The sequence below is a fragment of the Vipera ursinii genome (genome assembly GCF_947247035.1).
Source record: "Vipera ursinii genome assembly, chromosome: 1".
Taxonomy (NCBI): Eukaryota; Metazoa; Chordata; class Lepidosauria; order Squamata; family Viperidae; genus Vipera; species Vipera ursinii.
In genome coordinates, this window is record NC_139512.1 from 40027373 (window position 1) to 40043554 (window position 16182).

Here is a 16182-nt window from a genome sequence, read left to right on the forward strand (position 1 = left end):
GGATACATTGTCTATTTTACTTTTATCATAAATGCTGCTCCATTCTAATTGTCAGTATTGGTAGCTTGCTTGTTTGCAGTGTTCGTCAAATCTATGTGCTCCTTTAAGAAGAGATGATTAACCTGTTTTAGAGAAAATCCAAGGCATTGCTCAACCTTGGCAATTTGCTGGCTAAGGAATTCAGTCCACACATCTTAAAGTTGCCATGGCTGAGAAGAACAAAGTATGGGAAATTCCAATGGATGCTGGAATTCTAGAGGGCAAGAAGTGGATATGTAAACTATAGATTGCTTGACAGGGAGGCATACCTATGAAAACTGTATGGAGTTGCTCAGGCAAATTCTGTGAGAGACAGCACTTCAGTCCAGTTGTAAGAGACGACACCTCAAGTACTGTTCTGATATTGGTTCATTCTCTCTGATTAATCATTAGGGGCCAGATAATTCAAGGATGGCAAATTAATCAGAATGTTTAATAACTGAAAGAAGCCTTCCAAAACTTTGATGTAAACTGAGAACTGAGATTATGTGATTCAACTAACACACAAATACTCTGATATCTAAAACCATGATCTATCCCCAGACCCTCTCAGAGATCTGCAAAATCAAAATTATTTTCCAGCCTATGTTGAAAAATAATACAGTGTTAAAATCCTATCAAACAATTGTGACAAGTGGTAGTGGCAGCAAATGTGTCAACAGTAATTTTCAATACAATAAATATTGATTAATATAAACCATCTGAAGTTGAAACTCAAATACTCTGGCCACCTAATGAGAAGGAAGAACTCACTGGAGAAGAGCCTAATGCTGGGAAAGATTGAGGGCAATAGAAGAAAGGGATGACAGAGTATGAGGTGGCTGGATGGAGTCATTGAAGCAGTAGCTGTGAGCTTAAATGGATTCCAGAAGATGGTAGAGGACAGGAAGGCCTGGAGGAACATTGTCCATGGGGTTGCGACGGGTCGGACACGACTTTGCAACTAACAACAACAAATATAAATCATATAAACAAAAAGTTATTTTGGATTATCAATAATTTTTAAATCTGAGAAAAAGTCTGTGAGAAAAATGTTTTAAAAAATCTTTGGAAGTGGCTGGCAGGGAGTGCTGAAAAGTGCTGTGCAAGACTCAGTAGTTGTTATAGCAAATAGGTAGAGATCTTGAAGACTGTGGAGAATACCTTGTTGTATCAGTTGTGTGATTATGGCCTTGTTGAGCCTGCTCTTGAATGGTGCTCTTAAGGCTGGCTTGTTCCAATCGAGATCTGTAAGGAGCTTGAAGATTTCAACCTATGTTCTCATGCTGTTGTTGCTCTGGCAGAGCTGGTAGATGTGTTGTTTGGTAGTTTCCATCTGAATAGGGTTTCCAAAACGGTCTCTGAATCTGGTGAGGAAGTTTGGGAATTATCCAGAACAGGCTCATTGGAGAATCCCTTGTTGAGTCAGAATCTGTACTTGCTATATCAGTTGTTGAAGATTTGCTGCAAAATACCTCATTTTATCTTCTATGCCAGAGGTCCCCAAAATTATAGGCATCAGGGACCGGTTCCATGCCTGTATCCCGCAGATGGGGCTTTGCTTGTTTGTGTGGACTGGTTGCTGGCATGCCGCAGCCCGGTACTGGTCCACGGACCGGGGGTTGGGGACCCCTGTTCTATACCATCTTAGCATCTTGCAGATAGAACATATGTCTAGTTCGTCCACTGTTGTGGCATTTTTGGGGTCTGAAGCTATAGCCTGGATATTCCAGAGTCTGTGAAAATCTTGGTGAAGAGGAGTAGTTAAGATTAATGTCAAGTACCAGGGAAATAAGGAAATCCAGTCAGGTCAAATGAATATAAAGGTTTATTGCAAGCTTAAGCTCTCTACAAGAATCTGAACTGCTAATGGTCAAAGCAAGTTGGTGATAGATCAGATTAAATGAAATTCAAAGTGAACTGGATTTAGATCACTCGTGGGCGTGAAGGGACTCGACACTGATAATGCGTTTGACCTCTTCCCTCAGGCTGTTCCTGGTCATCTCCTACACATGGTGTGGTAACAAACATGACATCTACTCTCATCCTGAACCAGTAATTTTTGTGAAACAAGTGTTCATTCATAGAGAAAGTCTTGTGGATCCCTGGTGGCCAGATATTGAGCCCTGAAATAGGCATCCTGTTGTAGTCTAATCTGACTGCGAGATCTATCATTGGCAAAAGTTAACTGACAGCCAGCGTAAATCCCACAGGACTGGTACTGCATTAATAAACCAAAATATTCCCATATCTACTTTAACCAGTTTAAATTCCCCAGTGGTTTTCAAGGGCAGCTCTATGTGGAACAAATTGCATTAGTCCCTTTATGAGGTGACAGAAGCCCATACAGTCAAGAGCAAAACTTCCTGTCCCAGAAATGGCTGGGAATTTATTACTTATTTATTTATTATACAGCACAAGGTGTAATTGTTTTAAAGCCTTCTCAGTCACAGCCTGCAATCGCTTTTCAAGCAGTACTTTGAATCCAGAAAAATCCCAATAATGCTGAGCCATTGTATTTCAATGACTTCAAAATGTTCTTTAGAAGCAAGAGACAATATTTGATTTGGCTCTCTCTGGCCTATTAAGTATTTTTTTTAAAGATACTTGATTGATTAGTCTGACATCTTACTTATTCAAGTAGTTTTAAAAAAATAAAAGTGTGTTTGTTTTAGGTGGAACTCCTGGAAGCAGCTCTGGATCACAATACTATTGTCTGTTTGAACACTGGCTCAGGGAAGACTTTTATTGCAGTACTACTCATTAAAGAACTCTCTTATCAGATCCGGGAAGACTTCAAAAAAAAAGGAAAAAGAACAGTATTTTTGGTTAATTCCGGTATGGATTTAATGTAATTTAATCAAAAGGAGGAGATCATTTTTAATTTTACAATAAAATTAGACTGGGGTTTTAAAATAAGAAAATGAAATGTTTTGTTAACAGGCAAGATGAAATTGAAATTGTATGGCTGTATGTGTTAAAGATTGAATATAATCATTCTGTGACAAATAAACTTAACTGAGAAGTGTCCACTTTTCGTAGACCTAATATGCATGATTCTAATGTGTGTAAGAGAGCCAGTTTGATGTAGTGGTTACACTGTCAGGCTAGAAACCAGGAGACTGGGAATTCTAGTCCCACGTTAGGCACAAAGCCAGCTGGGTGATTTTGGGCCAATCATTTTCTTTCAGCGTAATGGGAAAAAGAAAGAAAGAAGGAGGTAATGGGAAAAAGAAAGAAACCTTGGCAAGAAAACAGCAGGGACTTGTCCAGTTAGTCTCCAAGAATCAGGCGATTGAACAGAAGAGAAAAAATGGTTGTATGTGTACTTGAGAATACATGTCAAAGTGTTTGTTTTACTATCCCTAACTCTCTTTTCTTTCCTATAAAGCAAACCAAGTTGCTCAGCAAGTATCAACTGTTAAAACACATTCTGATCTCAAAGTAGGAGAGTATTCAAGTTTGGAAATAACAGAAGCATGGACAAAAGAAAGATGGAACCAGGAATTTGCTAAGTATCAGGTAAGGTATCTTTATATTTTTTAAACTATAAATTTGACATGATTAATTTTCTCTGGTAAAGAATTGTGTGTTATTTCAATAAACATAACATAAATGTTCTTTGAATATAGGCAGAGTAGAATTAGGAAAGGTGTGAGAACTGGAATATTAAATATAGTCGTACCCATTTATGTGGGATATACAGTCAAAGTGTGTAGCTTACTCTATTATTTGTGTAATGTTATATGAAAAATATTAATTATCTAAATAAAAATTACTTTTATAAACTTCCTAGTGGTTCTCTAGATTGCTCTTACTGCACAAACAGAAGCAAGGGTCTAGATATGAAGGATGATGATAAGAAGCCCTGAAGTCTGTTAGAAAGCCAGCGTAATGAAGTCCTTAAGGCACCAGGCTAGAAATCAGGAGACTGTAGTTCTAGTCCCACCTTAGGCTCAAAGTCAGCTGGGTAATCTTGGCTGGTCATTCTCTCTCAGCTTAGGCAGAAGCATGACAAACCACTTCCAAAAGTGTTGTCAAGAAAGCTATAGCGACAAATCTAGGCAGTTGTCAGGAGTCGATACACCACCTACCACCCCCATCCCCCAACTATTTATCATTAATCTTTCCTTATCTCAAACCAGAGCTTGGTATACTAATGATGTTCTGAGCTACTTTGCTTCATGTGGATACAGGGATGCAAAATGCTGTGTTCCTTTTTAAAGAAGAGGAAAGTTGGCTCGCAGGCACAACTTTAAGGGATTTTTACCCTTAATTGGCATTCCTTTGAATTTCTGTCAATTAGATATTACAGTAAAAATGTCTTTAGAGGTTTTTTAATCTAAGACCTAATTTTCTTCATAACAGATTTTTAAAATGGTAGAATGGCAATCTCTTTGTTTCCTTGGTTTTGTTTAATAGGAATATTATAGAACGGCACTACAAATATTGTCTAATTTGACAAAGTAGGATGTTATTGTTCAATTTGAGCAGCCTTTGAATAGGATTCAAATGTGCTTTGCCTCATGTGGCCTGAAGTTTAAATAAAAGGCCAACTTCTGGGTTACAGACTGTTTTTATGTAAAAATAAACAAGTGTTCCATTTTTAATGTTGACTAAATTAAGTAACCTTTAGCTCTTTCCATAGGAATAATGCTATTTTTCTCTTTATGTTTTTCCAGGTTCTGGTTATGACCTGTCAGATTGCTTTGAATGTTTTAAAAAATGAACATTTAGCCCTCTCAAACATTAATCTCCTTATTTTCGATGAGTGCCATCTTGCAATCCAGGATCATCCTTATAGAGAAATTATGAAGGTATATTACTCAGCTAGGGACTTACTCTTCAATTTTCAGTGCACATCAGTTAGGAAAAGTATTTATAAGATGTCCAGCACTACAAAGAAGCTGAAAAGCTCCTTTGAAGCAGGTAGCGAATACAGGTATCCTTGACTCAGTCGCTGATGGGACCAGATTTCTAGTCATAAGTCGTTATGGTCGTAAGTCCAAGCACCCACATAAGCAAACCAGATTTTCTGCCTGATTTTTTTGCAGTGGTTATTAAGAAAATTACTGTAGTTGTTAAGTCAATCCACAGTTGTTAAGTGAACATAAGAGCAAGCCTATTCTTCTGAAAGGTGTAATTTTTTTTGCCAGAAACCGCACCAAGTGCCTAAAATGCAGTCTGACTGTAAGGTGTGTGTGGGGGGGGCATTTTACAATAGCCAGAAGTATTTTATTGGCCCATTTTAACTTTAAATAGTTGCTTTGTGACTGGTTACCTCAAGTACGTTCTTTCCTGGAATCTTTCAGCTATTGCGTGAGCTTTGAGAAAGTTCCAATTTCTTTATAGAGGTAGTGAAATGTGTTGCTTGCTCTTTGTCTATGCTGAAGGACCTTTTTGACTTCAGATCTGAAGGATTGTACATTCCTAATTTAGTTATATATAAACGTTCATATCCTTCCCTTCCAGTGTTTATGTTTCACTCATGGTGGGATATAAATTTTGGAAGAAGTACTCTTCCAGTGCAAAAATTGCAGGGGCTAGCAAATATGGTTTACTATCATATTACAGGTAGTCCTTGACTTACAACTTTAATGGAGACTGCCTATTATGGTTGCAAGTTGCAAAAGTTGTGAACCAGGTCATCACATGACCGATCTGATTTTATGATTGTTTTTACAGTGGTCATTAAGCAATTATGGTCATTAGGTGAATCTGGTAATTAAGTGAATGCTGTGTTTGTTAAGGAAACCATTGTTCATTATGGGACATCTTTGCAGAAAACTGGAAGTAAACACCAATTTTAGTCAAAAAGCATAATAAATTACAGTTGCATGACATAGGATGCTACAAATGGCCATAAATGTAGGCCAATTGTCAAGAGCCCAAAATGTGGTCACATGACCATAGGGGAGCATGCCTTCAGAACTGGGTCGTAAGTACCTTTGGTGAGGGTGATTTTAACTTTGAATGGTTGTTGACAACCAGTTATAAATCATTCTCGATTTACCTTTATATAATTAGATACTGATATAGTAAAAATATGTTGTTCATTCTGATAGCAGCTTTTCCATTGAAAAGTTTAACAGTCTGTGTCCTGTTAAGATTCACAAGTGAATAGAGCATATGCATTTACTCAGCAAATTCTGCTAAAGTGAATGAAAGAAGAATTGGGTCTATCTGAGCTGAATGGCCAGTGGCAAGCTTTTTTTTACAAGTGTGCAAAGTTATTTTTGTATTAATTCAGAGTAAAAAAAATGCTCGGGAGTATTCTTTGCTCTTGGTTTTTGGGGTAGTATAAGATGGAAAGGAGCATGGCATAAACATATTTTTTTGTCGAGATTTATTTTATTGATTATACTTAGTAACTGATGTTTGCAATTTGTATTAAAATGATCTATTTGGAGAATATGATCTCGTTGCCAAATGTTAAATAAAAGGATGTAGGGAATTTACTTAAATAGCCAAGTTACTGCAGAATCTATAAAGTCAATGTGTGGAACTTTAAAATTCCAGCACCATAAGAATTGGACTTCCTCCTTTGGGACTGTATAGCAGAATAAATGCAGTCTCATAACAAAGGCTGGGGTAAGTTCCCCTGTGGAATGGATTGAAAACCATTGCAAAATTCTAACTTCAGATTTATTGTGTATGGTCAGAGTTACTATGTTTTAATATCAGCACAGTATTAAAAATAAAACCTAGATCTATGTGTAAACAGTAAAACATTTTTTGTTTTTCTCACATTGTTCTGGCATTCTTTTCCATACTGAAAAATAGCTATAGAATTTCACATTTTATTATTGAATTCTTTCTTATCCCATCCTTGTATTTGAATGAACCCTTGGATTTCTTTTCAATTTCTTTTCAGCTTTGTGAGAGTTGTCCATCCTGTCCTCGAATCTTGGGATTAACTGCTTCCATTTTAAATGGAAAATGTGATCCGGCAGAGTTAGAGGAGAAGATTCAAAAATTGGAGAAAATCTTAAAGAGCAGTGCTGAAACGGCAACTGATTTAGTAGTTCTGGACAGGTATCTTACCACATGTTTCTGAATGTTGAATGTCATTCATGAACATTTATATGGAAAAAGTGATACGATTGTGCTTATCTAGAATATCAGCATTTTGATTTTGTTTATTTTTAATGGAATTTTAAATCTGTTTTGATAATGTCAGCTTGCATGTTGTATTTTCATAGTCTCATATAGTTTTTAAATACCATGTAATCTCTTAAATTATTAGCATCTTGCATTTATTAACTCAACAATTATAAACAATTTTTTTTGTTTTTTCGTGGGAAAGATATACTTCTCAGCCATGTGAAATTGTGGTGGATTGCGGACCATATTCTGACAAAAGCGGGCTCTATGAAAGACTGTTAACAGAGCTGGATGATGCGCTTAGCTTTCTGAATGATTGCAACATATCTGTACATTGTAGAGAGAGAGATTCTATCTTAATTTCTAAGCAGGTATAGACAACAATTTATGCATCATTGTTATCTTATTAAAATTGCTTTACTATATTTTAAATCATGTAGTTTCACATAAATTTTAACCTTCACAAATGTTCCGTTTCTTCATTTATTCACCATGAGTTTTCTATTAATAGCTAATTAGGAAGTTAAGATAAATGCTGTAAGTTCTAAACGTCAAACCTGAGAATTTTTAAAAAAATACGTAAGAATTTTAGTCAAGATTAAGTTAGAGGCAAGTTGCAGAATTCTCTCCTAATATTTTACTAGGAATGGCCAAGAAACAGCAATATGAAGTGTACAATTTTGGTAATAAATAAAAAAACACCTTTGTATTTTCTTGTTCGTTTTTAAATAGGTGGTGTAAAGCCCTTGTTGGGCTATCTTTGTTTTTTTAAAGATTAATTTTAGGACATGCATATATTGTATAGTTATTTGTGTATTTATCTGGTGGTTAAGGTAGCAGATTAGGAACTAGAAGACTTGAGTTCTAGTCTCGCCTTAGGCATGAAAGCCAGCTGGGCGAATCTAGCTCAAAACATCAGGCTCAGGTGAAAAGCCACTCAGTCAATTCCTGTCAGAACCAATGGATCAACACTCAGTTTATCAAAAAGAAAAAAGACAAGAAGAAGCAGCCCCTGCACTTTGAGAAAGCACTAGGTAGGAAAAATTATATAAGTGAATTATGGCAATTGAGTTCCCTTAAATCTGCAGGAATCCAAACTAGGAGGACAAAAGAAATTATCTGGTTACCTGTGAATCAGATGTGTATTCCTACATTCCAAATCAATCATTACCCTAGTATTGTGATTTATTTTCCCTCATTTTTTCTTACATATTCATTGTTTATTTCGGTATCTATGCTAGTTGAAAAATACGTTATAACTCTGATGCGAGTCATGTTTGATTTATATTAATAATAATTTGCTCAGTTTCAACCTCATGAGAAATGAATATGAAGATATATTCATTACTGATATCCTTTTGAATTCTTATGAAATTAATTACTGACTAAACCTAATAATAGAATATACACAAGTGCATTGATAAATTTTTCTTTGGTTGCAGATACTGTCAGACTGTCAGGCAGTGTTGCTTGTTCTAGGGCCGTGGTGTGCAGATAAAGTAGCTGGGATGATGGTGAGAGAGCTACAGAAGTACATTAAGCATGAGCAAGAGGAGCTGCACAGGAAATTTTTATTGTTTACAGATACTTTCCTAAGGAAAATTCATGCACTCTGTGAAGAACACTTCTCACCTGCCTCACTTGACCTGAAATTTGTAACCCCAAAAGTAATAAAACTGCTTGAAATTTTGCGCAAATATAAACCCTATGAACGGCAACAATTTGAAAGCGTTGAATGGTATAATAATAGGAATCAAGATAATTATGTATCTTGGAGTGATTCTGAAGATGATGATGAGGATGAAGAAATAGAAGAGAAAGAGAAGACAGAGACTAACTTTCCTTCTCCCTTTACCAATATTTTATGTGGAATTATTTTTGTGGAACGAAGATACACTGCAGTTGTATTAAACAGGTATATCTCTTCAGTAAAATGAAAAGTATTGTATGTAACAAAAGGGCACAATGTTAATTTGGAATAACTGTTCAGCCATTCAGTGATATACATACTAACCCTTTAGAAAAGGACACATAGATCCACAGAAATGCTCTTTTAAAATTTTAAAATGTCATTTAGTGGTATGTATTCCTATTTTGATATATTCCTATAATGAAGAAACTAAAAATTTAAATTTTAAATTTTCCTTTAAATTTTTTCCCCCTAGGGCAGGGAACCACCTTTCTTCCTTAATAATTTCTTGTCAGCATAGCAGTTCTAGTATCCAGCTTTCAATGGCTCATTTTGTCCATTACTAACAAAAAGCAGTATGTTCTTACATTTGAAATGGTCAACAGCTTCAAGTGGTTAAGCCACCAGGCTAAGACACCAAGAGGTCTAGTCCCACCTTAGACATGAAAGCTGACTGGGTGACTTAAAGCCAGTTACTCTATCAGCCCAACTCACCTCACAGGGTTGTTGTAGGGAAAATAGGAGGAGAAAGGGGCATTAGGTACGTTTGCTGTCTAATTATTTAATAATAATAATATAATATAGAATAAATATATAATTAAAAAATTAATAAATTTAATATTAAATAATAAAGGCAGGATAAAAAAATCAAAAAATGGTTGCGATGAATCTCTGCTATGTACTACATTCCTACAAAGAATTATTCTGTTTCATATTCAAGTTCATTGTGTTATTTCTTTGGCTGACACATCAAATAAATTGCTATAATGAATATTTCTTTTTTTCTGCTCTCTTCTGGTAGTTACAAATTCCCCTTATGTAGTCAGCCTTATGGCTCAGCCAATATGCATTTTCTCAAAACCCAAAGAATTAATCAGATAGTTGTATGTTTGTTTCACATAAAAGAAACAACCAGACGGTTTGGCAAAACCTGAGAAACTAAGGAGTACAAGCCTGTTTTGTAATTTTAAAAAAATCCTAAAGGGAACTTCAAAGAGAACCAATTAAGACTATTTAAGAATGCTAATAGTAGACAAGGAAGCAAAATGAACTGAATATCTGTAGCAGGGTTGCATAGTTGATGCAGAACCCTCATCATCTTGAGAATAATTTTACAACCAAAAGGCTTTAACAAATGCCTAATTTATTTTTTTGTTTAAATTTTCACTTCATTTTATATTTATTTTTCTGAAGTTTATCTTGCCAAAACCGATTTGTTTTTCCTCATTCCAACAAATTTAAACCCAGTTATTATGAATTATATGAAACTGTTATTAATATCTGTATTTCAGCAAAAATATAAAAAATAATATTTTAAAGATTCGTTTTAGTTAAAAATCACCTAATTTGTGGAAAGTCCTTTTGTTTCTGTGCACACACCTATGAGCATCTGTAGGAATGTGTATGTGTATTTTTATTGTATGCTGCATGCCACAAATTAGATGTCAGGTTCATATTTCTGTCATTTTCCCATAAGTTTTAATCTAAAAAATTAAAACCACTAGATTTTTAGGAAGATTTAAACTTCCATGAACCATATTTTTTCATATTAACTTTTTGTTCCACATGTAATTTATATGAAAAACATGTTCCACATATAAGATATGAAAGACATGTAAGACATTCTTTGTCAGTGGACTTGAGTTTAAATAATTTTAAAAGAATGAATGCAACCTGTGTGCATATCATAAGAAAATCAATTACTGTACCTCTATTTTCAGTATTGCTTATCCCCAAAATTCTTATATTTTTTCAACTTTATACATCTTCCAAAATATGTGTAATATATTTAGGTTGATAAAAGAAGCTGGCAAACAAGACCCAGAGCTGGCTTACATCAGCAGCAATTTTATAACTGGACATGGCATTGGAAAGAATCAGCCCCGTAGCAAACAGATGGAAATAGAATTCCGAAAGCAGGAAGAGGTAACTTTAATGAAAATAATTGTAGATAAATGTGGTGTATTTTCTTGTATCAGAACCCTTCATTAAGAAATTCCCCATCTTGAATGTTGTGAATATCAGTATATAAAAGGAATGTATTTAAAGCTTCTGAAATAAATTGGATGTGTGCATTTAAAAAAAATCAAAATGTAAGACCAAGCATTCATACCTTCTTTAATGATAGCATTTGACTTAATATTAAGAATTAAGATTGTTGTTGGAAATATCGTCGTGTAAAAACAAGTATTTTAGCATCAGTAGCTGCTGTTTCTTCTCCCCACTCCTCCCTCCATGCACACACACCTGTGCTTGTAGTACATGTGGCTCTTTTATCTCAATTTTCTTCTAATTCTTGACAGAACCAGATGAAATTTGCAGACAAAATTTACCCTTGCTAAGTTCAAACCTGGCAATTTCACTTACTGAGATGAGATTTTTTAAAAATATTTTATACTCTTACGTTTTTAATAGTCAAGATAAAATATGGAATAAAAAGTGTAAAAAAATCCAGGAGTTTTGACATGTGCGATTAATTTGTTTCCTTTTTCCTTCCTTCCTTCACATCGTAGACTCTTTTGAGGGGGGTTTAATATACATTTAAAATATTCTGTCTTAGTATCCCTATAAAATCTTAATTTTTCCAATTGCACCAAAGTCTTAGGATTTGAATGGATTATGGCTGTGGAGCTCTTACAGAGGGATTTGACAATCCAACTTTTTTCTAACAAACATCTACATTTCAAGATCTTATTAATTCCCCCTTCCCCAAACTTTTTCTAATGATTGTGCTGCTGGGAAGGAGAAGAATCAGAATGAATACCAGTATGTGGTGTATTAGTCATGGTACCAGAGTTGAACTGGGAAGGACTAAGTGCTGAAATGGTCTGGTGATAGAACACAACATCAATAAAACTGATTAGCAATAGGAGCTACACTTCATCTCCAGTGTTTTCATTATTAGAGAGGTTAGGCTGAAATCTATCCCTTTTTGAACAGTTATCCTAGGTCTTTAGTCCTCCAGTGCTAAACAAAGTACCAGAAATGTTCAGATTCAATTCATTTTAGAGGAGTTCTGTTTCAGTTCATATATTTTCCATTTATCCAAATAAGTAACTGATTCATTTAACTCCCATTTTTTCATGTCACATATAATAAAATGTAGCTACCAAACTGACATTTTTAGTCCGGGAAATGTAGTTAGCTTTAATGTTACAAGTTAGGCAAATGTACCTGGATTGTGCCGGACAGTATTAGTGAAACTTGGTTGTTATGCTTTGTCATGTAACTATATGTTCTTTGATTTTTTTTTTACTTGTAAGCATCAGCTTTAAGAATTTTTATATCATCAAACTTGAGTGTTAAGTTTCAATGAGACATGCTATGTTATAAAATATGACTAGATATTTAGAAAACTAAGCTGGTTTGCTTTTTCATTACTTTAGATACTCTTAGTTACTAGTTCACTGAACTGAAATTTAAGGATCTCAGAACTATATTGGCTGGAATACTTTTTTATTATTTTACTGCTTTTGGGGAAATTATTTTTGCTCAGTGGAAAATGGAAATGATTAATACTTTAGTATTAATACTAATTACTAATTAATACTAATGTGAATCATTTGAAATATTTCTGTAACCAAACTTCATTCATATATAATTAAATACAATTCAGGATTGCCATTATTAAAATGTTATCATTAATGGCAAAAACTTCCAGTACAGTTCTTTAAATGAGCTTGTTTCAATAAACTAGAAATGTATTTTAGTGTTTGGTATATTTTATTTTTCAAATGAAGCAAATGACAGTAAGTAAAAGTACCAATGAGTAATTCTTAGCTCATAGATGAGAATGTAGTACTATTCTGCTACTTGTTAACACTGCCAGGAAATCTCAGGAAAAGAGACAGCTTGTGTTTGAAACACCTTTTTGGAATTAAATCTGCACTTCGATCAAATTGTGGGAATGTTTTCTCTGTCTTCAGTGACAAGAAAATCTGGAGAGTCCTGGGCTTACATTTTAGAATATTGAATTTTAGAGAAGTGACAAATAAGTGGATTCTACACAAGTGTTTTAAAGATAATGCAGCATAATTTGGGGAACAAAACTGATATAAAGACGTGTAGAAATTATTTTTCCTAAAATTAAGTATTCCCTAAAATTGTAACCTGTTATGTTTGTATTTCTGTAATGTTTTATTCTTCTTAAAATAATTGTATTGGAATTTTTAATTTTGTTGAGGAAGAAAATTAAAATAAGTTTTAAAAACTATAACTTTTATTCCAAACCATTGGATTATAAGTAGAGTTCTGCAAGTATTGGAATATTAAACTTTTGTAAAGATAATGACTTTACAACAGATGGTCTTAGAAATATGTCTTCTTGGTTACTTTATAGGTACTTAGAAAATTTCGAGCACATGAAACCAACTTGCTAATTGCAACTAGTATTGTAGAAGAGGGTGTTGACATACCAAAATGCAATTTGGTGGTTCGTTTTGATTTGCCCACAGAATATCGTTCCTATGTGCAATCCAAAGGAAGAGCCAGGGCACCAATCTCAAACTATATCATGTTAGCTGATTCAGACAAAATTAAATGTTTTGAAGAAGATCTTAAAACCTACAAAGCGATTGAGAAGGTATGTGACAAAAGAAGTCCATGTTACTGAATCATAAAGGAATTTGGGGTGGGGGGGTTATTTATTTATTTATACAAAAGCTTTAGCCTATTCCACTTCCAAATAACAGAGTGGCTTACAGGATTAATATTGGAAAATTAGAAACAGAAATCAACTGATACAATTAGCATAATCAACCTGATGCAAGGTAACATAATCTTACTCATCCCCAAATGTTTAAAAAAAAGTTTTTATGGTTCTAAAACTATAAAACAGTGATTTAGTTAGACAATTTTTCTTAAAAGTGGAAGAAATGCAAAAAATAATTAATTGAGAAAGATGTCTTGATAACTAAAGGAGAAAAAAGAATATGCTTAGAAGATTATATTGCCCAAAGATGGCTGAACAAATCTGTTATCCATACTGGAAGATCCACAGAAAGATGACTAAATACAGTAAGAAAGAGACCTAGGATTTTCAGATGAATTAATAACTAATAGTCATCTCAGTAGACTCGTCTACTATTTATATATTTGTATTTTGATAAAGTTAAAAACATTAAAAATTTATTCACATGCACATGCTTTAAAAGAGGTTTTGAAATCGGCAATTTCTGCATGCACCCAGTTGCAAAGATAGCTGGGAGTAATTTCTGAAGCAGTTATGCCAGCCGTTTTAAAGACACAAATGGTTTAACTATTGAAAAATAGTACTTCATATATGTTCTTGCATGTTCCAAAGCAGTTTTTTTGAACCATTTGGAGAACCCAGATATTTATAAAAAGTACAGAAATTAATTTATGTGCTAATACTCATAAAATAGTATACAGAGAGACTCTGATGTATCTTTTTTCTGACAGAAGCCAAGGAATCTTAACATTAATTATCTCTGAGTCAATGTTGTTAGTTTCTTTTTCTTAGCTGGAATGTATTGTTAACGTTGGTGTGACCTCTTTCATGATAGTAGACTGATAATTCTTCCCTTAAAAGGGCTGGGACCTAATATAAAGTTAGTAAAAATATAGCCCATAAATAAACGCATTGTATCTTAATTATTCTTAAATATTCTGTAATAGATATTTTTCACTCTTGCTGTTAATGTAATCTCAGGGCTGAATGCATATAATGTTCTTACCATTCTCTATTAATTTATTTTTTTCAAGATTCTGAGGAACAAATGCTCAAAGTCTGTTGATATTAGTGAAACAGAAAATGAGCCTATTATAGATGATGATGACATCTTCCCACCATATGTCTTGAGGCCAGAAGATGGTGGTCCAAGAGTCACAATAAATACTGCTATTGGGCACATTAATCGGTATGATGACTATTGTTCCCCTATTTAGCTGTATATTTTACATGATATAAAGCAGTATTTTAATTAAATGCTGGCAACTGTATTGTTTTAAGCATTTGTCTATTAAGGTTACCGTGAGGGAAAAATTATTTGATCCCTTGCTGATTTTGTACGTTTGCCCACTGATAAAGAAATGATCAGTCTATAATTTTAATGGTAGGTTTATTTTAACAGTGAGAAACAGAATAACAACAAAAATACCCAGAAAACACATTTCAAAAAAGTTATACATTGATTTGCATTTTAATGAGTGAAATAAGTATTTGATCCCCTATCAATCAGCAAGATTTCTGGCTCCCAGTTGTCTTATATACAGGTAACGAGCTTAAAGGGAGTGTTCCTAATCTTAGCCTGTTACCTGTATAAAAGACACTTGTCCACAGAAGCAAATCAGTCAGATTCCAACTCTCTACCATGGCCAAGGAGCTGTCCAAGGATGTCAGAGATTGTAGACCTACAATCATGAGAACTACAAGGGAGGAACTTGTCAATGATCTCAAGGCAGCTGGAACAATAGTCACCAAGAAAACAATTGATAACACAGTATGCCGTGAAGGACTAAAATCCTGCAGCGCCCACAAGGTCCCCCTGCTCAAGAAAGCACATGTACAGGCCTATCTGAAGTTTGCCAATGAACATCTGAATGATTGGGTTAAAGTGTTGTGAGAACTGGGTTAAAGTGTTGTGGTCAGATAAGACCAGAATCGAGCTCTTTGGCACCAAGTCAACTCACCGTGTTTGGAGGAGGAGGAGGAATGCTGCCTATGACCCGAAGAACACCACCCCCACCGTCAAACATGGAGGTGTAAACATGTTTTGGGAGTGTTTTTCTGCTAAGGGGACAGGACAACTTCACCACATCAAAGGAACAATGGACAAGGCCACATACCATCATATCTTGGGTTAGAATCTCCTTCCCTCAGCAAGGACATTGAAAATGGGTCTTGGATGGGTATTCCAGCATGGCAGTGACGCAAAACACATGGCCAAGGCAACAAAGGAGTGACTCAAGAAGAAGCACATTAAGGTCCTGGAATGGACTAGCCAGTCTCCAGACCTTAATCCTATAGAAAATCTGTGAAGGGAGCTGAAGGTTCGAGCAGCCAAACATAAGCCTCAAAACCTTAATGACTTGGAGAGGATCTGCAAAGAGGAGTGGGACAAAATCTCTCCTGAGATGTGTGCAAACCTGGTGTCCAACTACAAGAAACATTTGACCTCTGTCATTGCCAA

At 34.7% G+C, this 16182-nt stretch overlaps 1 protein-coding gene and 1 long non-coding RNA gene across 7 annotated transcripts in view; one reads left to right on the plus strand and one right to left on the minus strand.

Annotated features, from left to right (window-relative positions):
- Window positions 1-16182, minus strand: part of LOC310650755 — an 852012-nt gene that overhangs the window by 77819 nt on the left and 758011 nt on the right. The gene's annotated exons all lie outside the window — the stretch shown is intronic.
- The window catches only part of DICER1 (dicer 1, ribonuclease III), a 62979-nt gene that overhangs the window by 16367 nt on the left and 30430 nt on the right, over window positions 1-16182 (plus strand). For 5 of the 6 annotated variants that reach the window (XM_083352124.1, XM_083352127.1, XM_083352125.1 and 2 more), the window contains 9 exons: window positions 2694-2856; window positions 3410-3540; window positions 4701-4835; window positions 6893-7053; window positions 7325-7493; window positions 8565-9037; window positions 10825-10957; window positions 13371-13613; window positions 14756-14910. In XM_083352124.1, the coding sequence (XP_083208250.1) occupies window positions 2694-2856; window positions 3410-3540; window positions 4701-4835; window positions 6893-7053; window positions 7325-7493; window positions 8565-9037; window positions 10825-10957; window positions 13371-13613; window positions 14756-14910 (1763 nt within the window). Of the gene's footprint in view, window positions 1-2693; window positions 2857-3409; window positions 3541-4700; window positions 4836-6892; window positions 7054-7324; window positions 7494-8564; window positions 9814-10824; window positions 10958-13370; window positions 13614-14755; window positions 14911-16182 lie in introns of those variants that run through there. The other variant, XM_083352129.1, reaches the window with a different exon arrangement.